At 58.8% G+C, this 27,642-nt stretch overlaps 1 protein-coding gene across 6 annotated transcripts; it reads right to left on the minus strand.

Moving 5' to 3' along the window:
- Positions 1 to 7,369: 7,369 nt before the first annotated feature.
- Positions 7,370 to 26,312, minus strand: CDC42BPG (CDC42 binding protein kinase gamma). 6 transcript variants are annotated; one of them, XM_081240130.1, is made up of 38 exons: positions 26,073 to 26,312; positions 23,437 to 23,528; positions 23,272 to 23,355; positions 22,491 to 22,586; positions 22,021 to 22,169; positions 21,406 to 21,499; positions 20,952 to 21,152; positions 20,578 to 20,826; positions 20,040 to 20,119; positions 19,123 to 19,220; positions 18,949 to 19,029; positions 18,589 to 18,680; positions 18,308 to 18,487; positions 17,799 to 17,891; positions 17,537 to 17,661; positions 17,387 to 17,459; positions 17,096 to 17,202; positions 16,895 to 17,009; positions 16,533 to 16,681; positions 16,364 to 16,452; positions 16,000 to 16,052; positions 15,817 to 15,912; positions 15,665 to 15,724; positions 15,249 to 15,354; positions 14,803 to 14,936; positions 14,581 to 14,720; positions 14,405 to 14,486; positions 13,623 to 13,839; positions 12,595 to 12,657; positions 11,872 to 12,471; positions 10,756 to 10,853; positions 10,590 to 10,674; positions 10,374 to 10,494; positions 10,119 to 10,236; positions 9,838 to 9,961; positions 9,631 to 9,719; positions 8,543 to 8,646; positions 7,370 to 8,114 (listed from the first exon to the last, which is right to left on the minus strand). In XM_081240130.1, the coding sequence occupies exons 1-38, from the start codon at positions 26,230 to 26,232 to the stop codon at positions 7,640 to 7,642; spliced, it is 5,172 nt and encodes a 1,723-aa protein (XP_081096256.1). In that variant the 5' UTR covers positions 26,233 to 26,312; the 3' UTR covers positions 7,370 to 7,639. The 6 variants fall into 6 exon arrangements, with proteins under 6 accessions (XP_081096256.1, XP_081096255.1, XP_081096254.1 ...); XM_081240129.1 differs by having other exon boundaries at positions 9,631 to 9,716; positions 15,817 to 15,915; XM_081240128.1 differs by having other exon boundaries at positions 15,817 to 15,915.
- Positions 26,313 to 27,642: the final 1,330 nt, after the last annotated feature.

The raw sequence follows: 27,642 nt of genomic DNA on the forward strand, positions 1-27,642 counted from the left end.
CAGTTTGAGAGTAAAAGCCCAGAGTTCTTGGGCTCAAGAAAAATGAGAGGAAAGAAATTGGAGACAGTGATAATACACAACTCTTTCAGTGAGCTTTGCAGCAAAGGGAAGGAAAAAATCAAGATGGCAGCTGGAGGGGGAAGAGGGTCAAAGGAAGTCATGGTGTTGTGGCTGTTATTTAATAGGAGAGAATACAGGACTGATGACCCTGAACGAGTAGAGAGGATGGGAGTTCCTGAGCGACAGGCTTGTCCTTTGCTAGGAGCGTGAACACAGTCTAGCCATAATAATTGGAGAGAAGGGGACTTCCCTGGTGGTGCAGTGGTTAAGAATCCACCTGCCAGTGAAGGGGACACGGGTTCGAGCCCTGGTTCAGGAAGATCACACGTGCCGCGGAGCAACTAAGCCCGTGCACCACAACTACTGAGCCTGTGCTCTAGAGTCCACGAGCCACAACTACTGAGTCCGTGTGTCACAACTACTGAAGCCTGCGCGCCTAGAGCCCGTACTCCACAAGAGAAGCCATCGCAATGAGAAGCCGCCACCCCACGACGAAGAGTAGCCCCCGCTCGCCGCAACTAGAGAAAGCCCGCACAGCAGCGAAGACCCAACACAGCCAAAAATAAATAAATTAAATAAATAAAATTTAAAAATAATAATAATAATTGAAGAGAAGGCAGAACACATGGGTACTTTCATTTTCACAATGAAATAGGAAGCCCAGTTGGTCTCTCTCCCAAATGCCACCTTCTCAATGAGGCCGACCCAGACCTGACCAGCCTACTTAAAGTCACACTCTCCAACCCAAATTCCTCTTTCAGTCCCTCCACCCCACTCTACTTTTTGTTTTCTTTCTTTCTAAAGTATTAACACCTTCTAGAACAGGGTTTCTCAACCTAGGCACTACTGACATTTGGGGCTGGATAATTCTTTGTAGTTGGGGGCTGTTTTGTGCCCTGTAGGATGCTTAGCAGCCTCCCTGGCTCCTACCCCTTCTAGACGCTCCTCTCCCTGTTGTGACAATAGAAATGTCTCCGGACATTGCCAAATGTCCCTGGGGGGCAAAATTGCTCCCGGTTGGGAACCACTATTCCAGCATCTAATATAATTTACTTACTTGTCTATTATATCTCTCCTACCACCAAAATATAAGCTCCACGAGGACAGGGAACATGTCTGTTTTGTTCACTGACGTGTTCCATGTGCCTAGAATAGTGTCCCGCACACAATTGATGTTCAACAATTATTTGCTGAATAAATGAACAAATACATACATACAAAGGAGTGATTATAACAATTGACTGGAATTTAGGCTGTTTGAGGGAGGAAAGTAAGGACATAAGAGGGATGAGGGGCTGCAAAAGTGTGGGAAAATCAATGGATTGTAGGTTCCAATGGGGTCAAAAGTTGATTGGAGTTGGGGTGCTAATGAGAGCTGGAAAGATAGGGGTGTTGGATAGAGAGTAGGATGCTTGGGATTGAGACGATAGGGAGGCGGTTGCTGTCATTATTGGCAGTGAAAAGATTTAGGGGACTTCTGTGGCAGTCCAGGGGTTAGGATTCCACGCTCTCACTACCGAGGGCCAGGGTTCAATCCCTGGTTGGGGAACTAAGATCCCACAAGCCATGCAGCTCGCCCCCAAAAAAGATTTAGATCAGTGCTTCCGGTAGAAACCTAACATGAGCTGCATATGTAATTTTTAAATTTCTAGTAGCTACATTTAAAAAAGTAAAAGACACAAGTGAGATTAATTTTAATAATATATATCCAAAACGTTATTTCAACTTGTAATCAATATAAAAATTATTAATGATAACATATTTTTTCCCACACTAAATCTTTGAAATCTGGTGTTTTTTTTTTTTTTTTTTTTTTGGCTGCGTTGGGTCTTCGTTACTGCCCCAGGGCTTTCTCTGGTTGCAGGGGCTACTCTTCCTTGCGGTGCACAGGCTTCTTGTTGCGGTGGCTTCTCTTGTTGCGGAGCACGGGCTCTAGGCGCGTGGGCTTCAGTAGTTGTGGTGCACGGGCTTAGTTGCTCCTTGGTATGTGGGATCTTCCCGGACCAGGGATCGAACCCGTGTCCCCTGCACTGGCAGGCAGATTCTTAACCACTGCGCCACCAGGGAAGTCCCTGGTATGTGTTTTATACTCACAGCACATGTCAATTCAGACTAGTCACATTTCTTTTTTTTTTAGTTCCCTGACCGGTGATCGAACCTGTGCCCCCTGCAGTGGAAGCGCAGAGTCCTAACCACTGGACCACCAGGGAAGTCCCCAGACTAGTCTCATTTCAAGTGGTCAGTGGCCACGTGTGACCAGTGGCTCCCATATAGGACAGTGCGGCTCTCCAGTATTGGGAGTGAGTGACTGGGATGAGATGGAAGGCAAGACAATGGGAGAAGATGGGTTCAAGGATCCGAGAGGCCTGGCAGCTGGATCATCCACATGTGTATCAAAGTCTCTAAGAACTAAAATAGGAATAGGATGGAGAGAGTGACAGCAAGCCAGGAGCTAGAATTATCAAGAAATGAGCCATGCATGGGTTGGGAGATATCTGAAGCAAAGTGGGTGGTATAAGCTAATAACTTGAGCTCAAACCTAAGTATCTGAAAGGAGGAGGGAGGAGGATGTCTACCAATGGCCATGGGGGAGCACCCCTACCCCATCTCCAGGCCCAGTGGTGGGAGGGGTGTAGAAAGCCTGTGGGACATGGGGCAGTGAGCAACAGTGACCCCAGGGAGGGCAAAGTTTCTGACAGAGCAGGAGGGTTAAGGTCCATTTGCAGAAGGGGGCGAGGACACGGGAGATTTTGCTGAATATGGACCATCAGCTCTAGAGTGCATGGTGAACAGCTACCAGGAGCTGAGGGTGGAGATGGCATCAGCTAAAGGGATGGCCAGAGCCATGGAGAACCTAGAGGCTTCAGTCCCTGCGGTGAAACTGAGCAACAGGGACAAAGAGAAGGACTGGTTCTGATGGTCTTGAGGCAGGGGTAGGGTGGTGGGCTGGCTGTGAGTGTGAGAGCATGGAGAGCAGGGCTTCCTGCCAAGGGTAGGAAGGGTTCTGAGGCTCCAACTTGATTCCCATTGACGGAGGCAAGGAGGCTGGAGGAGGGTGGTCCCTCTTGATGCCTGCCAGTAACATGTATGGGAATATATGGAACACTGACATGATTTTATGAGAGGAGGGCAGGGAGTCAAATGGGAATTCAGCCTCTAATTTACCAAAAAAAAAAGTGTATTATTGTAATTAAAATTAATTTAAAATAGCATCTGCTACGTAATATCTTGACAAAAATATTAAATCTGACTTTAATGAGGAAACAATCAGGACAAATGCAAACTGTGGGTTATTCTACCCTCTGCACTTCCACTGTAGGAGAAGAGGGTTTGATCCCTGGTCAGGGCAGTAGGATCCCATATGCTGTGTGGTATGGCCGAAAAAAAAAAAAAAGTTAATATCATGAAAGATGGCCCAAAAAGGTGGGAGGAGAAAGTTGTTGTAGATTAAAGGAGATTCAAGAGACACGAGAACCAAATGCAACATGTGATCTAAAATTGGCTGCTCAATTTTTTTTTTTAATGCTACAGAGAACATTTTTGACACAATTATATCAGAAACTGGGTGGCTTAAACAGAAGTGTATCATTTCACAGTTCTGGAGGCTGGAAGTCCAAGATCAAAATGTCAGCAGGATTTGTTACTCCTGAGAGCTATGAGAGAATCGATTCCAGGCTTCTCTCCTAGCTGCTAGTGGTTTGTTGGCAAATCTATGGCATTCCTTGGCTTGTAGAAGCATCACCCGGATCTCTGCCTTCATCATCACAGGGTGTGCTCCCTGTGTGTGTGTGTGTCTGTGTCCAAATTTCCCCTTTTTTAAAGGACACCAGTCATATTGGACTAGGGCCCACCCTAATGACCTCATCTTAACTACTTACATCTGCAATGACTCTAGTTCCGTATAAGGTCACATATTGAGGTATTTGGGAATAGGACTTCATTTTTTAGGGGTCAAAATTCAACCCATAACAGATTGATACAGAATATCAATATTAAATCTCTTGAGGGCTTCCCTGGTGGCGCAGTGGTTAAGAATCCGCCTGCCAATGCAGGGGACACGGGTTCGAGCCCTGGTCTGGGAAAATCCCACGTGCCATGGAGCAACTAAACCCGTGCACCACAGCTACTGAGCCTGTGCTCTAGAGCCCGCGAGCCACAACTACTGAGCCCGTGCGCCGCAACTGTTGAAGCCTGCGCGCCTAGAGCCCGGCTCCGCAACAAGAGAAGCCACCACAGGGAGAAGCACACGCACTGCAACGAACAGTAGCCCCCACTCACCGCAACTAGAGAAAGCCCGCACGCAGCAATGAAGACCCAACGCAGCCAAAAATAAATAAATAAAATAAATAAATTTTTAAAAATATTAAATCTCTTGAGATAATAATAGTGACTTCTGGTGATTCCTTATTATTTTTTTTCTTTTCTTTTTTTCTTTTTTTGGCCATGCCACGCAGCTTGCAGGATCTTAGTTCCCCGACCGACTGAAACTGAGCCCTCGGCAGTGAAAGCACAGAGTCCTAACCACTGGATCTGCCAGGTCAAAAAAAAAAAAAAAAAAAAGACATGGACTGCCAGGGAATTCTTGGTGGTTCCTTATACTTTTTTTTTTTAATAAATTTATTTATTTATTTATTTATTTATTTATTTATTTATTTAGGAAGGTGAGAGGGTCCCGAAATGTGGAGTGGTTAGTTTTCGTTTGTTTTATTTACTTTATTTATTACTTATTTTTGGCTGTGTTGGGTCTTCGTTGCTGTGCACCTAGTTGCAGTGAGCAGGGGCTACACTTCATTGCGGTGGCTTCTCTTGTTGAGGATCATGGGCTCTAGGCATGTGGGCTTCAGTAGTTGCAGCACATGGGCTCAGCAGTTGTGGCTCACGGGCTCTAGAGCACAGGCTCAGTAGTTACGGTGCACGGGCTTAGTTGCTCCATGGCATGATGGTTCCTTATTCTTAAGAGACGGCTGCAAAGTATTTAGGTGCAAGGTTCAGGTTGTCTGCAACTTACTTTCAAATGTTAGCAAAATACATGCTATGTATACACGTTTATATGAGTAAAGAAGTAAAGCAAAAGCAGCAAAGTGTTAACAATGATGAATCTAAGTGAAGAGTGTAGGGAGTTCATATTCTTTTTTTTTTTTAATATTTATTTATTTGGCTGTGCCAGGTCTTAGTTGCGGCACGTGGGGTCTTTTAGTTGCGGCATGCAGGCTCTTAGTTGCGGCATGTGGGATCTAGTTCCCTGACCAGGGATTGAACCCGGGCCCCCTACACTGGGAGCACAGAGTCTTAACCACTGGACCACTAGGGAAGTCCCAGGGCGTTCATATTCTTTCAATCTTTCTGTAGGTTTGAAATTTGTCAACATAAAACTTTGGGAGAAAAAAAAATTTTTAATGTAAAACTGTGAAAATCTTTTGGCTAAATTATTGAGGGGTGCCAGGGAAACAGCCATTTCTCCAATTTGGTGAGGATGGCTGGAGGCCCTAGCTTGCAAGAGGCCTCAGTGTCCCTGCCCTGGGCCCTCTCTTTGGGCTTCTGCATCTCCATAGGCAAATATTTCCTGAGTGAGCTGAAGGAATTTTACACTCATTGTCATGCCAAAGTCTCACCAGAACCTCGCATGAGATGGATTTTATGATCCCCACTTACAGATGGGGAAACTGAAGCTTAGAGAGGTAACTTGCCCATGACAGCAGAACTAAACTGGAATCAAGGCTGCACTCCTAACCAGGCCCTGGAATTTCACGGGCACCCTCCAATCCATTATCTCTAACCAGGCCCCTTTCCCTACCTTTAGGGCCTTCCACAAGCCTTAGGGCACAGCCTGCCCTGATCCCAGCACGAAGCCCTTATCCTCCTGCCTCACCCAGCCCAGCCTCAAGGCCTGGGTCCTGCCCAGTCATGGACACCCCAGATTAGAACAAGTGAGACCCCTCCCAGACCTCCCCTCCCCCTACTCCTCTCAGCAGTCTCACCTGGGTTGGGCAGCAGGATGTGCTCTTCAGATCCACTTCCTCCCATCTCCACCCTGCTCTGGGCCCCAAAGGCTGCCCTCTAGACGTGCAGAAACTCAGCTCTAGGGGCCTCTGGCTGCTGCTTGGGTTTGGACAAAAGGAAGCAGGAGATGGGAGGGAGGGAGTAGACTGAGGCGGAGGAATTAATTTCCTGGGCTGCCTTCCTGCTTGGCCATGGCCAAGTGCTTCTACTGAGAGCCACAGCTCCCGCAGGGTAACACCTGCCTTTTCCTGCCTGGCTGACCTGGGGGTGATAACAGCTCTGCACTGCGGTTGCGGCTCAGGGCACCGCCACTCCTTGGTGGGTTCCCCTGATGCTGCCCACACTTTCGTAAACCGTCCCTTCGCTTTTTTTTTTTTTTTTTAAATTAATTAATTAATCATTTGGCTGAGCTGGGTCTTCGTTGCTGCACGCGGGCTTTCTCTAGTTGCGGCGAGCGGGGTCTGCTCTTTGTTGCGGTGTGCGGGCTTCTCGTTGTGGTGGCTTCTCTTGTTGTGGAGCACAGGCTCTGGGTGTGTGGGCTTCAGTAGTTGTGGCTCTAGAGCGCAGGCTCAGTAGCTGTGGCGCAGGGGCTTAGCTGCTCCGCGGCATGTGGCATCTTCCCGGACCAGGGCTCGAACCCGTGTCCCCTGCATTGGCAGGTGGATTCTTAACCACTGCGCCACCAGGGAAGCCCCATCCCTTCGCATTGAAACTCTCCTCACTTACCCCCATGTAAACATCATCCGATTTGTGAAAATACGGGAAGACAACCTGGTCTTTAGCTGTCTCTGATGCCCCCACTCCTCCCTCCATTTTCTAAACCCCAGGAAGACAGATCCAGGCGGGGAGGCCAGCAGCTTACAAAGTTGTCTTTATTGGTTTCTTACTGCCTCACAGAGTGTCAGGGTCTATCCCTCCCGGGAATATGGCATTTGAGGAGATAAATACTTATTTTGCTCCCTACTCATCAGTAGGGGGAGGTTTAATAAAAATAGTAATATAATAACAATAATAATGACTGTGATCAATAATAAAATGCCCCTATGATCCCCTAATACACAGGTGGTTGAAGCTTTGAGAAAAAGGACCCCCCGCCTTTCTGCGAAGGGCCAGAGTGTGCCTGGAAACCCGTAGGGTGCCCATCTCCCACCAAGTAGCCCTTATAAATACCCCCCCCCCTCATCCCATCCCTGGCTCGGAGTTACCTTCCTCCTGGACAGATTAGATGACAATGTCAGTTGGCTCGCGGAGCCCCTCCCTCTTCCCACCCCCACCGACTCGCCCCAGACAGAAGGGGCCTGTGCCTGTGCTCTCCCAGCTCCCTCTTCCTCCACCCCCTCCTCTGGCCTCTCTCTTCTCCACTGCTCCTCCTTTATCCTTCTCTCCTTCTCCTCTGGCTGGCTTTCACCTCCTTCCAATCACTCTCCCCTCCTCTTGCACTTCCTTTCCTCCCCCTTGCCTCTCTCACCTCCTTCACCGACATCCTCTCCCTCCTTCTCTATCTCTTCCTCTGGATTAGAGCCTGTCTTTCCTGCCCTGAGCAAGACTGCGATATGCCCCAACTCAACCTCCTTGGGGGCTAGACAGTCCACAGCCAAGACCCCAGACGGCTCCCAGGAACCCGGCCCCTCTGTGTCCCTCTTCTGGACTCTTGCTCACAGGATTCCTGGGGCTTGGACCTGGAAGTGAGAGCTTTGGCAAAATCGCCCCTGGACACTGGTGCAGAGGGGCCCCCAGGGCAGAAGGGGGCCATCCTATTCCCCATGGCTAGCACAGGCTGGGGCTGGGAGCAGAGCGAAGGGCGGGATGAAGGCTGGGAGTCAGATCCCCGCCCCGGCCCTGTCCTAGCAACCCAGGCCATGGCTGCCCAGGCCAGGCCCACCCTGAGTCCGAATTTCCACACGTTCCGAACCAGCCGGAATATGGCGTTCCTCAAGCTCTTTGCTCTCTCGCATCTCTCGGTCCTGGGATTGGGGGTTGGGCCCCGCCGGAGGGTGTCAAGGGGAGCTGTCAGATTCAGGGGCCGGGGGGAGGCTCCGGGGCCGTTCTGAGACCTGGAGTGGAAACAGAAGGAAGTCAGGGTAGAAAGAGGAAGGCAGGGGACTTCCCTGGTGGCACAGTGGTTACGACTCCGCCTGCCAATGCAGGGGACACGGGTTGAGCCCTGGTCCGGGAAGATCCTACATGCCGCGAAGCAACTAAGCTCGTGCACCACAACTACTGAGCCCGCGAGCCACAACTACTGAGCCCGTGCACCACAACTACTGAAGCCCACGCCTAGAGCCCATGCTCTGCAACGAGGAGAGAAGCCACCGCGGTGAGAAGCCCATGCACCACAACGAAGAGTAGCCCCTGCTCGCCACAACTAGAGAAAGCCCGCGCACAGCAACGAACACCCAACGCAGCCAAAAATAAATAAATAAATAAATTTATTAAAAAAATAAAAGAAAGAAAGAAAGAGGAAGCAGGACTCTTCCCTCACCAGGTCAGTGCCTCCCAGAGGCTTCCCCAGGACACATCCCTTGCTGCAGCAGGGCCATCGGAGGAGGTCAGATGTGAGGTGGGGTAGGGGTACGTGAGAAGAGCCTGAGGAAATCCTACTGAACTCTGGAGCCCAAACCAAAGCCCCTTTGTTCATTCACTCCATTCTACGTTCAATCAACAAACAGGCTTTACTCCAGGCAGAAGACAAACTTGACCCCCACAATCAAGGAACCCAGACGAAAATCACAGCACAGCAGGATCAACAGTTAGGAGGTGGAGGGAGGAGGGTGGCAGTGACCACGTGACCAGGCAGCCAAGTGGTCTCTGGAGAAGCTGACAGTGGTGCAGAGCCTTGAAGATGGCCTGGGCCTTAATCAGGTGGACGACAGGAAAGGGCATTTCAAGAGAAGCAAGGGAGACAGCAGGGGTAAGAGCCTGGAGGTGTGAAAGAACATGGTGGTCCCAGGGCTCTGAGTGGCTTGGTGTGGCTGCAGTGGGGGCGGCAGGTGGAGACGTGGCTGGAGGGGGAGTGGGAGCCTTCCCAAGTCCTTAGATCTTCCTGGTCCCCAGCCAGAGTGGACTGCTCCCTCCTCTGACCTCTCGCCCACAGGAGTTCCTAGAGCGGGAAATCCCTGGCAGGCCAGTGGCTAGGACCCTGCACTCTCACTGCTGAGGGCCTGGGTTCAATCTCTGGTCGGGGAACTAAGATCCCGCAAGCCATGTGGCGTGGCCAAAAAAAAAATAAAAAATCCAAGAGCTCTCCTGCTGTGGTGCTCTCCCTGTGCCAGGTACTTCCTACAGGTCTCATAACAATAACCTCATTTTACAGGCGAGACAAGCTCAGGGAGGCTGGGCACCTCGCCCGGGGCCACACCGCTGGGACAGTCAGAGCCAAGACAGTCAGACCTAGGCTGACCTGCCTCCAGGCCCCTGCTGGGACCCACTAAGGGGCGAGACAGGGGAGAGTCAGCATCTCTTAGCATCCAAGGCAGGGATGGGCTCAGCTCGTTCTCTGGCCTCAGATCCCAGCACGAAATAGAAATGGCTGCCTTTGAATGGGGAAAGGGAAAGCCCCCACTGGCTCACCTGTATCAGGGAGGCCACGGGGCTCAGAGATCCCTGGGGGCAGGACACCAACTCGCTGGACAGAGACGTCCAAGGCTTCCTCTTCACTGCTCCAGAAGCAGGATGAGCAAGGGGACAAAAATCCAGGGTCAGGTTTGAAGGGTCCAAAGGGGATGGAAACATGGGGGAGGGACGCAGAGGTAGCGGAGGCTGTGAGGCTGTCCTTACTGTGGTCCGCGTCTCCAGCGAGGCCGTCACTGCCCATGGAAGCTGGGCGCCGCGAGGCCTCGGAGAAGCTGTGGGGCCGCTGCAGGCCAGAGCTGCGGGCACCTCGGCCCTTCTCTTCCGGAACCTGTTGGGGACAGCATGGAAGTCTGGAACCAGGTCAAATGAACTGCGCACAGCCTGGACGCCCTGAGGTCCCGGGTCCCAAGTAAGCAGAGGCCGGTGATGGGCTCAGCCTCACCAGGGAGGCTTGGGATTGGCTCCAGAGGAGGACTCACACTCACCGGGGGCAGGTCCCTGGCGCTGGGCCTTCCGTCTGCAGGGCCCACGTGCACCAGGTGGTTGAAGTTGGTGGGCGTTGAGATGAGCTTGGAGCGCACAAAAGGGTCCTTCAGCATCTCCCTACAGGGGTAAGGGGTGAGGGGAGGAAGGCGGCGAAGGTGACACCTCCCCGCCCTCTCCAGGACGGCGAGGCTCGTGCTTCGTCCCGCCCCCAAGAATAGGAGGCCCCGCCCAGCCACCGCACCGCGCACGCGCACCTGCGCTGCTGCTGCAGCTGCTCCTCCGACACGCGGAAGAAGAAGCGGCGCTTGCTCTTGGTGCGGAACAGCTGGCGCCGGCTGTTGTCGGTGAGGTTGGGGATGTCGAACTCGTCCTTATCTGCGGGAGAAGCAGAGAGCTGGGCGGTGCTCACAAGATCCCACCAACTGGTGCTCAGGGTCACACCCCTTCCTCCCATCTCCACTCTCCCTCACCTGCCAGCGGGTTCCTGAGGTAGGTCAGGCGGACCTTCTCGGTGCCAAAGAGGAACAGGGAGCCCTCTGGGTTCAGGGGTCGCACCTGAGGCAGCAGGCACAGAGGTCACGCCATACTACCCGACCGCACCCCAGTCCAGCCCCAGGGATCTGAGCAGGCCCCCACCTTCTTGAGTGGCACCGTCTGGACCCATTCCGCTCTCCTCACATCAAACACATCGATGGCGTTCTCGCTCAACACTGTCAGGTAGGGGGCTGCGTAACCTGTAGAGTGGGAAACTGTGCTGCGCAGCCCCAGGCAAGTGAGGCACCTCTCTGGGCTTCTTTCCCCCTCCCTGTCACAGGCAACACCCTGTGTACTGTCACCGCACTGTAACCTCCACGCCCCACCAAAGGTCCTTCTTCTCCCGGTTGCCCCACCCAACCTCCATAGCAAGTTAGAGATAACGATCAGGGAGCACTCACTCTAAGCCATGTCAGGCCTAGTTCTAACCATGTTGCATAGTTTTCCTCCTTTAATTCTCAAACAACTCCGGGCAGGTAGTAGTATTGCCCCTAACTTAAGATGAGGGAACGGAAACCCCAGAGCTAAGTCTCACTCCGTGGTGAGAGCTGGGAATTGGCCCCCAGCAGTCTGGACCCAACCCACAGGCCTCACCCCAGATGGGCGATTGTTCATGAAAGGAGCGCTGTCCCTCTCTTCAAGGCTGTAGCCCATCACACCAGCTACCTGTGGACATTTGAGACTCCCCCGCTGCCCTGTCCATTCATTCACTCATTCCGCCAAACATTCATAGCCTCTGGGGTGCGCTTGCCTGGGCTGGGTACTGGATGTGATGAAGAAGTGCAGGCCCCCCCCCCCCCCCACAGAAGGTGCACAGAGCCAGGGCAGAGGTGTGAACAGAGGTGGGGCAGCAAAAAGGAGCCAAGGATCGATTGTGGGGGGAGGGAGGGAGCGTGAAAGCTGTAATGATAACGACAGCAATCATGAGGGTCATTTCTGGAGGGCCTACCAGCTCTAGGCCCTGAGCTGCCACTGGGGCTGGACTCGGTTGAGAGTTTGCCAGGTACGAAAAGGAGAGTACTTCAGGCAGGGGAAGAGCATGAGCTGAGGCATGGGAGGAAGATCCCGTGCAAGCCACTGAGGGTGTGGTCGGGCAGGAGGACACACGCTGGCCTCCAAATCCAAGCTCAGGAGTTTGGGCAGGGCCCTGTCTTCCTCCAACGTGTGGTACACCGCAGGTGTCGGGCCCCACCCCGCCTGGCCCTCCAAAGGCCTCACCCCAACCCGTGGGCACTGCTGGCCACAGCAGCTCTTGGATGCGAGACTTGCGGCCGGCGCTGTCCACATAGACCCCGGCGGTGGTGAAGAGCAGCAGGAACTCACTGAGACTGAGCTCCACGGCACCCAGGGCCTCACCCAGGCCCCCGCGGGATGGGGGCAGCTCCTCAGGCACCAGACCGGCTCCCAGCACTAAGGGCGCAGCCTCGTTGAGCAGCGGGTGGAGGGTGAAGGCGCCAGCCGCGCCCACGCACAGCCGGTCACCCAGCAGCCCCAGGCTCTGCACAGGTGCTGGTGCCTGCAGCTCGCGGATGCGGCGCTGCCAGGGCCCCGGGCCTGGACCCAATTGGTAGCAGAGCACCTGGCGCTTGACTGCGACACAGAGCACGGGGGTGCGGGCCTGCAGGATGCGCCCGGCTGCCAGGGCCTGGCAGCCTCGAGACTCGGGGATCTTGGCACCTGATGCCTCCACGTTCTCCAGCTCGGCCAGGGCAAAGAGGCGCACGCTGGGGCCGCGGCCGCACAGCACGACCAGAAGGCCCGCGGTGGGGCTCACGGCCAGCCGCTGCACCCGCCGGCACTCACCCACCTGGAAGATGTCTGTGGGGTTGGCAAGGGAGAGTGTCACCGGCAGGTCGGTGAGAAGCGGGTCGGTGCCCAGCCTCCTCTGTCCCCTGGGGCTGATGCGCACCCACCCCCGCCCTGGCCCAGCCTGGTAGGTACCGTTGCTGTGCAGGTGGATCACAAACAGCCCCTCCTCAGTGCCCAGAGCAAGCCGTTTCTGGTCTGGTGGAGGGAGGGAGGGAGAGGGTCAGGGGTCCAAAGGCCCATGCAGAGGCAGGAGACTGGGCAGTCTGCCTGCCCTTGCTAAGCTTCAGTTTCTCCTGAGGACACTGTCCCTGCATCACTGGACCCTTCTGTCCCAGAGTCTGGACTGGCTCTAATAGGGAAGGGCCACGGGGACAGGAGTCAGGGTGAGAGGCCCCCCACCCCGAGCTGTGGGATTTGGGGTAAGTCACGTCACCTCTCGGAGCCTTGGTTTCCCCTTATGTAAAACGGGGATAATAGTGGTTAACCTTTCTCACACAGCTGCTGTGAGGCTGTGAAGAGATGAAGCAGTGCAGGGTGAGTGTTAAGCTCACAGCAATCCCTGCTCGATAAATGCCCTTGTCCCCAGGCTCCAGACTGACATAGGGGACCTGGAGGGTGCGGGCAGTGGCTCCTGTAGCTCCCGTCCGGAGGGATTGCAGGGAGAGGTCCCAGCCTGCCGGGGCAGGGCCGCTTCAGGGCCTAGCTGCTGGGGGAGGCCAGGGAGCCTCCTCTCCTGTTCCCCAGCTATCCGATACAGAGGCCCCATGGTGCACCAGGCTCCTGGCTGAATACAGCAGCCCCACAGGAGACAGTGTGAGGCTCCCCCATGGTCACCTGGCTGCTGGTAAGAGTCAGGAGCAGAACCCTCCTTTCCCTCTTCCTAAAGCCTCTGCTCTTTTCGCTCACTTGAGATTCTTTTAGAAAAAGGAAAAAGGAGGGCGCAGAGAACTGGAGTGGCAGAAGCCAGGCTCCCAACCCTCAGCCCAGGTCCCTCATCACACAGCTGTGCCCAGAGGAGTGGCGAGGAGGACACGTGTGCAGGAGAGTCCACAGCTCAGGGCTGCAGGGACTGGGCAGTGACAGCGGCCCTAGTGACCGTGGCAGGCCGGGACTCCTCCCCCGAGCCTGCCTGGGCGGCGCCCCCTCTGCGTGAGGCTCACCGATGATGGCGGCGCAGAGCGCGTGGGGCAGCAGCGGCAGCCCGTTGTCGTAGGCCTCCTTGAGCGTGTACACCGGCCGGGGCCTGGGCCGCGCGTCCAGCAGCAGCCGCTGCAGCTCGCCCAGCACCTGCAGCCAGCGCTCCCGCTCGCCCTCGCTCTCCGCCAACAGCAGCACGGTGCACGTGGCAGGCGGCACCGTCAGCTGGGAGGTCGTCACCTGCGGGCGGGGACCCAGGCTGGGGGGCAGAGGGCCAAGAGCCAGCCGTCCTTCCTCCCGTCCCTCTCTCCATGGGCTGATGCTTATTAGCACCGGTGTCGGCTTGCCCAGGGCAGTGCTAGGTGCTGTCTTGCAGCAGGTGATAAGCCAGGTGGGGTGGTCAGACAAGCATGCGGACGACTCCAGAGCCCTGGGACCAGTGCCATCGGAGGGGAAGGATGGGGCATCGTGGGACCACAGGGTGGGGCCCCTTCACCCAGGCTAAGCAGGTCAGAGATGTGGGGCCTCAAGGCTACGGTTAGGAGCACGCTGAGGGCGATGGGGAGCCGCAGAAGGGTCCTAAACGTGGCAGGACACAACCAGCTTCATACATGGAAAACCGCACTGCAGGATGAAGTGTAGCTACACGGACCAGAGCGGAAGCCACTGTAGCCGTCCATGTGGAGGCGAGGGGGGCGGGAGGAAGGGGGCAACCATGGAGATGGAGAGAAGTGGATGGAGTGGGGACAACAGAGAGGCAGACAGAGGTCTGGTCCATCACCCTCCCCCCCCACCCCGAACTCACCCTAAAGATGCGGGGCAGGTCCCTGGATTGGGCGTGGATAACATCCGAGGGCAGGACAGGGGTGGCCGAGAACTGAGGGTCCCTGGGAGGTTCATGGAGCAGGTCAGAGGTCGCACGGCCCCGGCTGCCCCCTTGACCCACACATCCCCTGCCCCAAACTACCGCTTGACACTCACCTCAGATCCAGTGCCTGCAGGAGGGCCCCGCTGGCCGGGCTGAGCCTCGGGTCTGGGGCATCAAACAGCAGCAGGCGCGAGTCACTGAGGGCAGCAAACACTCGCTGCCAGCCCCGCCGGACACCCGAGGGCCGTGGCACCTGGGGGGAGAGCAGGCGTGGGAGGGCCTGCCAGGGCCCAGCCACCCATGCCCGTCTTCCCCCTCCCCCAGTGCTGGCTCACCGACAAGAAGCCCTCGTAGGCGGTGCCCGTGCCCGTTTCAGGGTGCACTCCCAGGGCCGTGTGGAGGAGATCAGGGGGCACGGGGCAGGGTGGGGCCTGTGGGGCACAAGTCGAGTGACAGAAGTAGCCGCAAGCTGTGGGGAAAGCGGGAGCCGACGGGTGGTGTGAGGTGGGGTGCGGACGGCCCGGACCTGGGACCCTGGGCACTCCCAGCCCCAGCTCCCCTCGGGCTGTGGTGACCCGAGCTGGCACCGATTCCCCATAAAGTGAGACAAGAAAAAGAAAACGGAGCAGTGGGAAATGCTGACCGGGAGGCGCCAGTGGCCTGGGCTAAAACTGCCTGGGTGTGGCAGGCTCGGGGCCACTTCCGTTCCCTCCACCTAGGGGCTGCGGCTGGCGCGTGGGAGGCTGGTGTGCAGGGGGGGTGAAGTGGGTGAGGGTCTCACCGTCACAGCCCAGGCCCTGGCGGCCCAGGCCCAGCATCAGCGAGGTGCAGCGGAGACACTTGGTGGGGGATGGGAAGCTCCGGGGGCGCAGCGTGTGTGAGCCAGGCTGGGGAGGGGGACACGCACGTTACCCATGCCTGATCCCGGCCTCCGAGGGCCTTGCACCGCCCCGCATCCCCGCCGCTGCCACCACCACCCCGGCCACCCTGAGGTTTGCGCAAGACCAGGGAATGAGCCAGGTGGCAGTGTGAACTCTGAGCCCCAGCGAGCCTGTGGTTGTACTCAAAACTCATTGCCGCCACCGCCAGCCCCACTGCAGTGTGCCAGCCAGGACGCATGTGGGGGGAACCCAAGCGGGTCTTTGGAAACCTGGCAGAATGGCTTGGTGCCTCCGCTCCGCCCCGCCGGGCACTGACCTTTGCAGGAGGACCTTCTGCAGGGGGTGTGGTAGCAGCAGGCGTTCTGGGGAACACAGCCTGCAGGGAAGGGCGAGCAAACAGGTGGCCGTGCACAGGCAGAGGGCGGGGCCCAGCCCCCCCCCAACTGCGGGTCTCCTGTCGGTCCTCACCCCCAGGCGCAGGCTGCGGCGGCCCTCTGGCCTCAGCTCGGGCTCCAGCCCAGGCTTCAGGGTCTCTCCTGAGACGCCGGGGTCCTTGGTGGAATCCTTCTGGGGAATGGGGTGAGGCAGGGTCAAGGTCCCCGTGTCCTCCCCTGGGACTCTGCCCCCAGCCAGCCCCGCGCCCGTCCTTACCTCTGAGCTCCGGAAGGACAGGAAGGGAATCAGGGAGTTTGAGGACTTGGTGTCTGCAAACAGAGGGCACGGGTCACTGGGACCAGGGACTCCACCCTAACACTTGTCACTGAGGAAACCAGGGGCCAGGGCGGGGACCTCAGTTTCCACCTCAGTAAAATGGGGAAATGACCACAGGCCGGGAAGGGTTGGGGGGCTGGCATACAGCAGGTGCTCAGTATGTGCTAGCTAACAGATAGCGGGTTAGGCAGCAGAGTCTGGAACAAACTCTTGTCTCCACAGCCCGGCCAGGCTGTCGTGGGGCTCCTTGGTGACCTGGAGCAGAGGACTTGCTCTAGGACAAGGCACGCAGACGGCCACTCACCCCCCGGCCAGTGGGCCCGCAGCTCCTCCCGGAGGGTAGCCAGCTCCTGCTGCAGGCCCTGGTTCTGCCTCTCGACCTCCTGCAGACGGCTGGGGAGAACCAGGCAAGAGCTCGCCACAGGCCTCCACGCGGGTCCTGGGCCCCTTGCGGTGCCTGCCCGTGGTCTCACCTCTCAGCCCGCAGCTGGGCCTCCTGCACCTGCGTCAGCCGCTCCTGCAGGCCCTGCTTGGCCCGTATCTCGGCCTCCAGTGCTGACTGCAGCTCCAGCCTGGCCGACGCCTCCATCTTCTGCAGCCGCCGTGCCTTCCACTGGTGATCCTGGTGGCCAGGGGGAATCAACGTGAGATGCCCCGAGGGCCTGGCTACCTCAGAGGCCCTCTCCCACCACACCACCTGGCCAGGCTCAAAGCCCCAGCTCTGCCCCTGACCCGGTGTGAGTTTAGGCAAGTCCCTGATCTTCTGTGAGCTAGCGTCCCTACCCGTGGAGTGTGGCTCCTGGCACCCCTCCCCCTGGGTGTCCCCGGGGCTCACCAGCGGCCGGGCAGGGAGAGTCTGGGTGCCCACGTTCCGCAAGGACTCCAGCTCCTCGGCCATCTTGGAGGCCAGCGCCTGCAGGTAGCCTCTTGACACCTTCTCATCATTCACCCTGATTGGGAAGGGGGCTCAGGGTCAGGGGCTGCGCCCTCAGCCCTGCCTGGGCCCAGCCCCTGCCCACTGCCCCGGGGCACCCACCAGCTGAGGATGTCGGCAATCTGGGCCTCCCAGTTGCTCTCCGTCTCCCGCTGCTCGCCCTCCAGTCTCTGTTTGCTCTGCTGCTCCCGTTCCAGCTCCTCCGCCAGCTGGGGGCCCGGTGGGAAGGTGGGCTCAGCCCCCAGGGGCCCCAGCGCCCGAGGCCCACCCGTGTCCACCCTTGCTCACCATGGCTGGCCCGCAGCCCTGGCAGCTCTGCCCACCTGTCCTGCCGGCTCCCCGCCTCTGTCCCACCTCCTGCCTGTCTCTCCGGCCCTCTGCCTGCCCGCTCACCCGCTGCTGCTCCCGGCTCAGCTGCTGGTTCTCCTCCTGCAGCCGGCACAGAGCCTCCTCCTTCCCACTCGGCCTGCGGGCGAGGAGGATGACTCCGTGACTCCCAGCTCGGGCCCTCGCCCTGTCCCCTGCCCCGGCTGCCCAGCTCACCCGTGGCCGCGGGCCTGCTCCAGCTGCACACGCAGGGCAGCCACCTCCTGCCTCAGCTGTGCTTCCTGAGGCCTGCTGCCCTCAGGCAATCCTGTGCCGTTGGTCTCAGAGGCGGTGTGGATGGTCTGCAGGACATGGAGAGGCGTCAGCGCAGGGGCCCAAGAAGCCATGGCCCACCCTACCCCTGGGCCCTGGCCCTGAGGACCCTGAGTGGGCTCAGGCCAAGAGAAGTGCCACTTGGCAGGGGGTAAGGCCCCACCACCTTGATCTGGGGAGGCTCCTTCTCCAGGCTTCGTTCCTGCTGTCTCTGGAGCTGCGTCACCTCCTGGCTCAGGGTGGCCACCTGGGCCTGCAGCTGGGATGGGGTGCAGAGGCAGCTAGTGCTGACCCTGCCCACCCCAACTCTTTTTTTTTTTTTTTTTTTGGCCGCGGCATGTGGGCTCTTGGTTCCCCGACCAGGGATCAAACCCGCGCCCCCTGCAGTGGAAGCACAGAGTCTTAACCACTGGACCGCCAGGGAAGTCCCTGTCCACCCCAACTCTTGGCCTTGCTTCAGACTCTCAGGCTCTGCCAACTGCAGCAGGAGTGGCGGCATTGGACCCTTGCCCACCCTACCTGTTCCCTCGCTCAGGCCTCGGCCAGCCACAGAGGGGGTGCAAAGGCACTTGGTGTTCCCAGCACCCCGAACCGAGTTCCCCAGCCTTCCTCCAGCCACACCAGAGGTCCTGGGGGCAGGGCCCTGTTGCTGTCCCCACCCCCCCCATCACTCACCTCCCTCTGGGCATTCCAGGCTTCCTCCAGCTGGGAGTTCAGGGCCTGGGTCTCGCTGGCCATGGCCACTTCTCTCTCCTGGGCCTCCTGCAGCTTCCGGAGCAGCTCCTCCTGCCAGCCCTGGGCCCTGCACAGCTCCTGCTCCTGCGCCCGCAGCCCTGCCTGCGCCTCGACCAGCTCCTGGGGTCCAGGTGGCGGTGGGGAGGGCAAGGCCTGGAGTCAGGGCACGGACCTCCTTAGCATCGAACTCCGGGCCACTCAGCCACCTCCCCAAGCCCTACCTGGCGGAGCTGGTCTCTCTCCTGCTGCACGTCACTGTCCTGGCCTGGGCTACCAGCCGGGCGTCCATCCACCTTGCCCTCCCTCAGCGTCTCTGCCAGGAATTGTCACTGAGACCCGCACATGCTGAGAGCCCAGCCTCAGCCAGGAACTCTATGTGCAGTATCTCACGGAACCCTCATCCCAGCTTGGCCCATTTTCTACATGCAGACTCAAGAGGGTTTAAGATACTTCCCTAAGATCACACAGCACGTACAGAGCAGGGGCAAGACTGGAACCCAGGTTGGACTCAGGTGTGCTGGGAAAACAGCTCGGCCCCCAAGGTGAGGGTAGAGGGAAAAGAGATGGGGTGCTGGGGGTACCTGACAGCCTGTCCTGCAGAGTCTGCACTTCCTTCTGTAGCTGCTCCAGCTCCTGATGGTCTGAGGGGGTCTGCAGAGCCTCTGCGGTGGGGGGCACCCGCAGGTGAGGAGCTCGTCCTGCAGCGGCAGCCCCCGGGGCAGACCCACCCTGCCCAGCCCAGCACTCCCCGGTACCTTGGAGCTTCCGGCTCAGCTCCACCTTCTCCTGCTCCAAACAGCGGAGCTTCCGCTCCAGGGCAGCCAACTGCTCAGAACTGCTCTCAGGGCCCAGACTGGGGAGAGCAGGGCAACAAGAGTTGGCAGAGAACCACCCCCCAGCCTCCTCCATTTTTCTGCATCCAAACATTCATTCACCTAAGAAACACCCACTATGCACCAGCTCTGTAGCCAAGTCTGGGCTCTGTGCTGGGAAGAAAGGCCCCAGGCTGTTAGTGTGGGCAGCAGCCCAGAGCAGTGGTTCCAGGGTCCCCGGGCCCTGGTTCAAGCCCCAGCCCTGGCCCTTACAAGCTGTGTGACCTTGAACATATCAGAATCTCAGTTTTCTCACAGGAAAATGCAGGTGATGCTAGGGGCTCTTCCAAGGGCCGTCAAGAGAACTCAGTGATAAGGGCCCAGGGGACCCCGCGCCCAGCACATAGTGAGCACTCCACGAGTGAGGGTCAGACGCATCCGCATCTGCTTACACTTGGCAACTCCCACTCCCCCAGGACCTCGTTGCAGTCTCAGACCAGCCCCACAAACGGAACTAGGCTGAGAGCATCCTGCCCATTTTATAGGGGTACAAAGTGAGGCTCGGGAGCGGTACTAGGCCTCTGGTTCCGAGTCCAGTACTTGCCCAGCCAGCCGTGGAGGGTCCTGTGAGGGCCAAATGCTGGGGCAGGACCCATAGGAGGCATAGCCCCACCAGGACCTTGAGGGCATGGGGGATTGTCCGGCTGAGGGCTCAGAGCACACTTCCCGAGCACCTGTCTCATGCGGATACCAGGTGGGCCATTTGGTTACCTTCCCAGGGTCCTGATGGGCTACGCTCCTGGTGTTCTCCAGGCCAGCAGACCCCAGCTTCCCACCAGGTGTGTGAGGACTAGACTCACCTGCCTGAGGTATAGGTGAAACCCACGAATGGCAGGTGGTGGCCTAAGAAGGTCCCGTGGGAGGGTGGTGGCAGGGTCCCCTGCAGAAGGAGGAGAAGGAGAGGTACAGCTCTGTACCTGTAGCAGGTACAGCTCCAGGTGGAGGCTCGAGACCCAGGAGAGCCCCTGGGACTGAGTACCGACCTCCTCCTGCTCAGGTGGGAACCTAAAGGGATAACACAGCCCCCCCACCGCAAAAGACTACAACTCCCATAAGTCTTTGAGGTTCCGGCCTCCCAGGTGCTGCTGGGAGTTTCTTTCTTATATGATTTCTGATTAACAGGATGACACCTGTGGTCAAAGGACCTTCACTTGGCACAACCCACCTCAGTGCAGGTGAACCAACCCAGGTGAACCATAACTCCCATGAGCCTCTGGGGTCTGAAGGCCTCATCCCCAGCCCAGCAACTGCTTTGGGAAACTTCGTGGTGCGGGGGAGGGTCCCACAGCCACTGAGATTCAAGGCAGTTTCCCCACTGCTGTGGGTCCCTCCACTCACTGGATGGTTGAGGGTGTCGTCATCCACGTCGAAGTTGGAGGTGTCCATGGGCCCGCGAAGCTCGGGGATGTAGGGGGCAGTGCTAGTCGCCAGCCGCTCCCAGTCCACGCCTTCGAAGAAGGGGTGGTTCCGGAAGTCGTCCAGCCCTCCGTGGCCCAGACGCTCCTCCTGGCGGCACAGCAGCTGGCGGATCAGGTCTTGGGCACTGGCCGGCACATCGGGCGCATCTGGGGGGAACTGCAGGTGGTCCTGCAGGCCCGGGGGAGGGGCGCAGGTGAGTGTCCAGAATCCCACCCTTGCCTCCGGGCATCTCCAACCTCGCAGACTCAGGAGTCCCGCTGCCTTCCCAGAACCCCAGGGCCTGGTGGCCAGACCTCATGGTTCATGATCTTGCCGTAGGTTTCCACCAGGGATTCAGCATAGAAGGGCGTCTCCCCAAAGAGCAGCTCGTAGGCACAGACCCCCAGGGACCACCAGTCACACTGTGGGCCGTAGTGGCCCCTGCCCTCCTCCATGGCCTGCAGGATCTCAGGGGAGATGTAGTCGGGCGTCCCCACTGCCACCGATGAATCCACCTGTGGGTGGTGGTGTTGATGATGTCATGACCATGGCCTCAGGCTCGGCCCCTCACCATGGCCTCGGGTCTGGGCCCAGCACCCCAACTCTCTAGGGCTTGGCTGGCCCGGTGCCCACACCTGGGCCCCAGGCCTAGCCCCTCCTTCCCCTGGGAGTCTGATGCCACCTGCACTAGGCCTGGTGACTCCTGTTCCCCTGGGAGTTCTCCCAGCCAGGTTCTCCTCTGTCCCCATCTAGGGCGGGGTCCCTTACCATGCCACTGTTGTTGAGCCGTAGGCAGGAGCCAAAGTCGGCCAAGCGGATGTGCCCGTTCATGTCCAGCAGGACATTGTCCGGCTTGACGTCCCTGGGGGAGGACAGGGAGAGTGAGGGGCTTGATCTGTGCATGTGGATGTGCATTTAGGCACATGCCTGGGTGTGTGAGTGTGTGTATGCTCGCACATGTTCCTGCATCCACATGTGAGCAGTGTGCCCACGTGTGGGAGGGGGGAAGGATGGTGGCCAGGCCTCCTGGCTCCCAAGAAGGAAGGTGGTTAAGTTGGGGAGAGGGACCCATAAGGACGACCCTTGGAGGCAGCTGAGTGTACCGTGGGCGACACAGGAGTCAGACTCCCCCAGTGCAACCCACGGCTCGGCCACCCATTGGCTGAGTCACCGTGAGCCAGGTGCTTACCTGTGCTAAGCCCTGACTACCTCATCTGGAAAATGGAATGGTAGCAGCTCCCATTACACAACGTTTTGGGTGTGAGAATTCAAAGGTTCTGTGCATACAAAGCACCCAGCACAGGGCTTGGCACTTATGTGGTCAGCTGCCCCCAGAGCTGTCAACAGGGACTGAAAGTACAGCAGGGGCTTTGGGGACCCCACCTGTGGACGTAGCCCAGCTGATGCAGCGAGTGGATGGCCAGCACCATCTCGGCCAGGTAGAACTGGGCCAGCTCGGGCGGGAGACGGTCCTCAAAGCGACTCAGCAGAGTGAGGAGGTCCCCTCCAGCGTAGTAGTCCATCACCAGGTACTAGAAGGTGGTGAGCAGGGGGCAAGAATCAGATGGCGGGGGGGGGGGGGGGGCACCTGCCCCAGGGACCCATCTCCCATCCGCCTCACAGGGGTCCCACAGGGCTCTGGGAAGGCAAGGCTGTGTCTCCCAGCAGCTCTGGGGCAGCCAGCTCCCAGCCAAAGCTCAGGCAGGAGGCTCTAGGCCTGAGCTGGTGGGGAGTGGAAGCCTTTTGGTCACAGTAGGAGGGGCTCTCTCTTCCTGGATCAGTGCTTCTGGCCCCCAGAAGCCTTCTCCTTTGTCCCCAGGTAACCCCCCTCCAGCTTTGCTGAGCATCCTCACCAGGTACTCCTCATCTTGGAAGGCGTAATGCAGAGCGGTCACCCAGCGGCTGTCCCCCTTCACCAGGACGTCCCGCTCCTCCCGGAAACAGGCCGTCTGCAACAGTTTCAGGGCACAGGGGGTAAGGGAGGGGGGTGGGATCGGAGCCCAGGAACCCCATCTTGCCAGCTCAGGGGATGGAGGAAGATTCAGTAAGTCTAGGAATGTGGATCAAGGTCACCTGTGTGAGCTTGAGCCCGTGCTTTACGGCTCTGGGCCTCAGTGTTATCATAAAGAAAATGGGGGGACCTCCCTGGTGGCGCAGTGGCTAAGAATCCACCTGCCTATGCAGGGCACACAGGTTCGAGCCCTGGTCCGGGAAGATCCCACATGCCGTGGAGCGACTAAGCCCATGCATCACAACTACTGAGCTTGCGCTCTGGAGCCCGCGAGCCACAACTACTGAAGCCCACACGCCTAGAGCCCGTGCTCCACAACAAGAGAAGTCACCGCAACGAGAAGCCCGCGCACCACAACAAAGAGTAGCCCCGTTCGCCGCAACTAGAGAAAGACTGCGCACAGCAACGAAGCCCCAAGGCGGCCAAAAAAAAAAAAAAAAAAAAGGAAGAAAATGGGAACAATTCTGCTTGTTCTAAGAAAGGCTTATTGTGTGGAAGGGGTAGGAGGAATATGTGCTGCTGGGGGTGGATCCTCTTCCTGTGCGGCAGCCATGCCCGGCCGCTTCCCCTGCAGGTCTTGGAGGCCTGTAGCCACCCAAAGTTCCCCCAGACGCAACACTGACCTCGGCCCTCTTCAGCATCTCCCACTTGTGCAGCATTTTCATGGCAAAAATCTGGCCACTGTCCCTCTGCCTCACCACAGCGACCTGAGGCCACAGAGAGCACTGGGATCAGTCCAGCTGGGTGTAAACGCCCTCCTACCCGCTACCCCAAGGCCCTTTGCTCACCTCCCCGAAGGCCCCTCGGCCGATCACCTTCAAGATCTCAAAGTCATCTCTCTGCAGCTGCAGCTCTTTCACTTTTGCTATGAAGGGACTGACTGAGGGCACACAAAGTGGGGCTCAGAGAGCCTGCAGGGAGGATCTCTCTCACCTGCAGCTCCCACAAGGGCAGGGATGACCTCCCCAGGGATGGCCTCTGGCCAAGGGGTTGACAGGAGCTGCAACCCATTCAGCCACGATCAGGAAGCATGGAAGGTAGGGTCCTGACTTGGCTGACTACCTGGTCCCCCCGGAACCCATGGTTCCCTGGACCCCTGTCCCCAGATTCCAGGTGGCCTCTATCCCAGGGGCTGATGGGATTTGTAGTTCTCCCCAGCCTGGGGGCTGACCATGGCTGGCCAGGTCACCCTGGAATGATGGGGATACCATTCCCACCCCCAGCTCACAGTTCTTGGCCCTTTAGCAGGACCAGGCCAGGGCCTGTCTTGGGAAACTGGACCGGCAACATTCCTTGTCCCCAGAGAGGCTTCTCTGCCACTGAGGAGCTGTGGGTCCCTCTGTAGGCACAGAGGTACCTGGCTGGAGTGAGGCCTGGGGCGGCCCCAGAGGACAGGTAGGGCATGGTTCTGCAGGGCTCTGGGAGGGCAGGCTCTGTGCTCCCCGTGTGGTGCCTCCTCAGGCCGGAGGCACAGTGAGGTCTGCCCAGGTTCTCACAAGACTCAAAAACAGGGTCAAAACACCTTTCCCTGGCGCCTGATGCTGGCACCTGAGGGTGTGAGTGCTCAGGATCTCCTCCAGGCCTGACCAGCCCTACGACTCTGAGCCCTGCCTCGCTCTCTGGACCTGCCTCTGGCCACGAACCTCCTCCTTAGAGTCCCTGACACTCCCAGGAAGGACATGTCCAGCCACTCCCCGGCCCTTCTAGGCCTGGAGGAGCCCCAGGCCCGTGGGAGGGAACTGGGGCCTGGAAACTTAGGGAGGTGAGGGGGGGGCAGCAGGGGTTGGGGGCAGCTACAGTCTGGCTCCTTGCCTCAGTTTCCCCCTGCCAGCAGGTAAACTCCCTGCCAGCTGGGCAGGTCTGTGGTTGGGACAGAGAGCTGCTCCACAGGTTTATCAGGCAGAACCCCCCCCAGCATGGGTGGTGTGGAAACCTCATTACAGAAATTAATTGTCTTTTTCCTGGGTCCATGTGTGCAGCTGGGGAGGCACAGCTGCAGGTCTGCAAGGGGGAACCTGAGGTGAGGTGGCTACCCATCAGCCAGACAGGGGCCAAAGCCTGGGGCCCAGAGCCAGGAGGATCCAGGACCCCAGGACAGGCTGCCCAGTCCCCTTGCCTTGCTGCAGGGATGGGGGCTCTGGGCAGGGGCAGGGACAAGTTGAGGCAGGAGCAGAGTGAGTCACCGCTCTGTGAGTTACCTGGGGAGATGTCAACAGACAGGCCCCCACGCTGGGGTCCAGGGCAGAGGTGCCAGAGGCAGGCAGGGAGGAGCACACGTGTGTGTGGGTATCACAGCGGGTGATGACAACACAGTCAGACACACACGCATAAGGTGCAGGAGTACGGGGGAGACAGGTGGGCAGCAGAGGCAGGGGCCCTCTGACTGCCCTCACCCTAGAGGAAAGGGCTGGCACAGGGCCCAACTCACTGGCATGTCTCCCAGGCCCCTAACCGTGCCAGGTTGGGCCTCGTGCCTGTCCAGATCTCAGGAGTGCCAGGAATGCTAGTCGCCCACTGGGCAAACACTCGCCTCACCCCGCCCTCCAAGCCGGGCCCCCATGTCCTTCCCCCATGGCCTGGCCGGGCATGACCAGGGAGCCCTGGGGGTGGCACCAGTGCCCACACTGGATTCAGGGTCATCCCAGGCCAGCCACTCCCAGTGACTCAGATGAGTCAACGCCAGGAAGGGGTGCAGACCCACCTCCATCCAGCCCCCTTCCCCAGGCCCGGGGAGCAGCCCTCAGGAGGCCTGGCCAGCCGCTTGCGCACAAAGGGTCTGAGGTTGGTTCCTGTGTCCAGTCTTGGGTGGTCTGGTGTGCAGGGAAGAGGAAGTGTGGGGTGGAGTGGGCGGGGGGTGCCTGCAAGTGTGCACTACCAATGGATCTGTGAGCAGAAGCAGACAAGTGTGTATCAGATCCAGCGTGGGTGCGGGGGTCGGCAGGGTTCCCTGGGTCTCTCCAGGAGCTGCACGTGAGGGTCTCAGTGTGTCTGTGGAATGTGGGAGCCAGAGAAAGCATGTTTGTCAGTGGGTCACATGCACAGGGGTCTCCGTGTGAAAGGCTGTGTTCTCACAGGTCATGAGGTGACTCTGTGTGGAGCGTGTACTGTGTACATGTGTCTCGGGTCTGTACCTGGGGCCAAGTTTCTGTGTCTGAGTGAGATGTGTGTGGTGCACACGTGCCAGATTCTGGGAGTGGGAACAAGTGTGTGTGTGAGTCTGGATAAGGGTAAAGTGTGCAGGTGACCGAGAGGGCCGGCGTCTGGTGGCACGTATCAGGGCCAGTGCGGGTCGTCTGGGAGGGGGGGAAACCTGTGGGAGTGCGGCTCCCCGCGGGAGGGTCTGTGGGCGTGGAGCACGGAGGGAGAGGCTCCTGGCGCGGTGTCCCTCGGGCCACCCCCCCACGGTCCCTCCCGGGCCACTCACCCCAGCTCAGGAACTGCGCCACGTTGCGCTCCCGCCGCAGGGGGGCGCTGCTGAGCTCTTGGTGCAGCCCCAGCAGCAGATCCAGGAGGCCGTCGAGCCCCGGGCCGGTGCCGGCCTCGCCCCGCGCCAGCCGCTCGAGCGCGCGCAACCGTCGCTCCATGGCTGCGGCCGGAGTCTAGAGTCGAGCCGCCCGCATGCCCGCCCGTCGGTCCGTCCGTCTGTCGGTCCGCGCGTTCTCCCCCCACCCTCCCGCCCTCCCTGCTGTCACCTTCCTCCGGAGCCGCCTGCGCGCCCTCACCTGGGCGCCGCGCCCCACCCTCCGCCCCGCCCCCCGACGGACGGGCAGGTGTGCACCGGCCAATGGGAGACGCGACTGGAGGTGAAGGTGGGAGGGCGGAGGCGCGCGGGGGCGGGCCCAACTCCCGGCCAGGAAGTGGGGGGGCGGGCCCCGAAGAGTAACTCCTGGGCGGGGCGGAGCAAGGAAGGCGGGGTGGGGTAGGGGTAGGGGGGATGGGGGGTGGGGTGGGGATGGGAGAGGGGGCGGGGTGGGGGAGGGAGGAGAGGGGGAAGGGGTGTCCCATCGCGGCCCGGACGGCCGCACTTATCCTCTCGCGGCCCCAGGCCTAGGCCCACCATGGCCCTCGTCGGCCCCTATCCTAGGTGGGGGATGCCCAGGGCACTGCAGCTTCCCTCGCCCCCTGGAGCAGGGGCAGCCTTTCCCTCAGCGCGGGGAGAGGGGCTGGGAACTCCCGCGGCCCCGGAGCCGGATGGGAGTGGTAGTCCGCTCCCTCCCCGGGATGCCGGCCTCTCGGCACCCCCTCCAAAAAACTGGCTAGTTTCTGATTTAATGTTGTTTGCATCGTTACAGCCGACCTGGGAGACCGGTAGGTGAGGCAGGGATGGTTACACCCATTTGGCAGATGGACACACTGAGGCTTGGGAAGGACGAAGGTGAATTGAGGGACTGAGGGTGAGGAAGCCTCGCAGCTAGACCCTGGAGTGGGGCGGGGCTGGTAATGTCACCACAGGCTTTTTAAGCCTGGGAGGCCCGCCTGGAACGTGAGGGCCAAGGAGAGGTCGAGGCTGGGCTGGAGGAGGTGGGAGAGGGGAGGGACTGACTCTGTCTAGTGATATTTCTGACTTCTGTCCAGCTGTCTTCAGCTGGGCTGGACCAGACGCCATGGGGCTGTGGGGCTGTCCAAGAGGAGGGACCAAAGGGTGGGGCATTTTAGTGGCTTCAGACAACAAATTCTTCCATTAAAAAATCTCTTTGGAGATTTGCCTCCCCCCTCAGATGGGGACCTTCTTGAGTCCGTACAGGGTTAATTTGCCAGTGTTGAGGGGGGAGGCTCTCTATGAAGTTCTGAGGAGCTGAACTGAGCACCCCTAGCAGCACACTGGGGGCTTCCCCCAGGGTCTCCCATTTGATCTGCTCAGAGACTTGCGCTGTGGCAGCGCCCAAGGTCTGTGCAATGGGCTGTCTCACTCAAGTCAGTCACGTGGGGGGAGGGGAGTCAGGATTCAAACCCAAATCTGCGGATGCTGTCATTGCCTCTGTGTCTCCTGGCAG

This window comes from Mesoplodon bidens (assembly GCF_964165515.1).
Source record: "Mesoplodon bidens genome assembly, chromosome: 7".
Taxonomy (NCBI): domain Eukaryota; kingdom Metazoa; phylum Chordata; class Mammalia; order Artiodactyla; family Ziphiidae; genus Mesoplodon; species Mesoplodon bidens.

Excerpts from the sequence above, each read along its gene's own strand:
- CDC42BPG (XM_081240128.1), bottom strand. The coding sequence starts at position 26,232 with ATGGAGCGACGGTTGCGCGCGCTCGAGCGGCTGGCGCGGGGCGAGGCC. Across the intron at positions 17,010-17,095 it reads ATTGCCGACATCCTCAGCTG|GGTGAATGATGAGAAGGTGT; the intron begins GTGGGTGCCCCG and ends CTTCCCAATCAG. Across the intron at positions 14,487-14,580 it reads CTGCAGGCACTGGATCTGAG|GGACCCTCAGTTCTCGGCCA; the intron begins GTGAGTGTCAAG and ends TGAACCTCCCAG.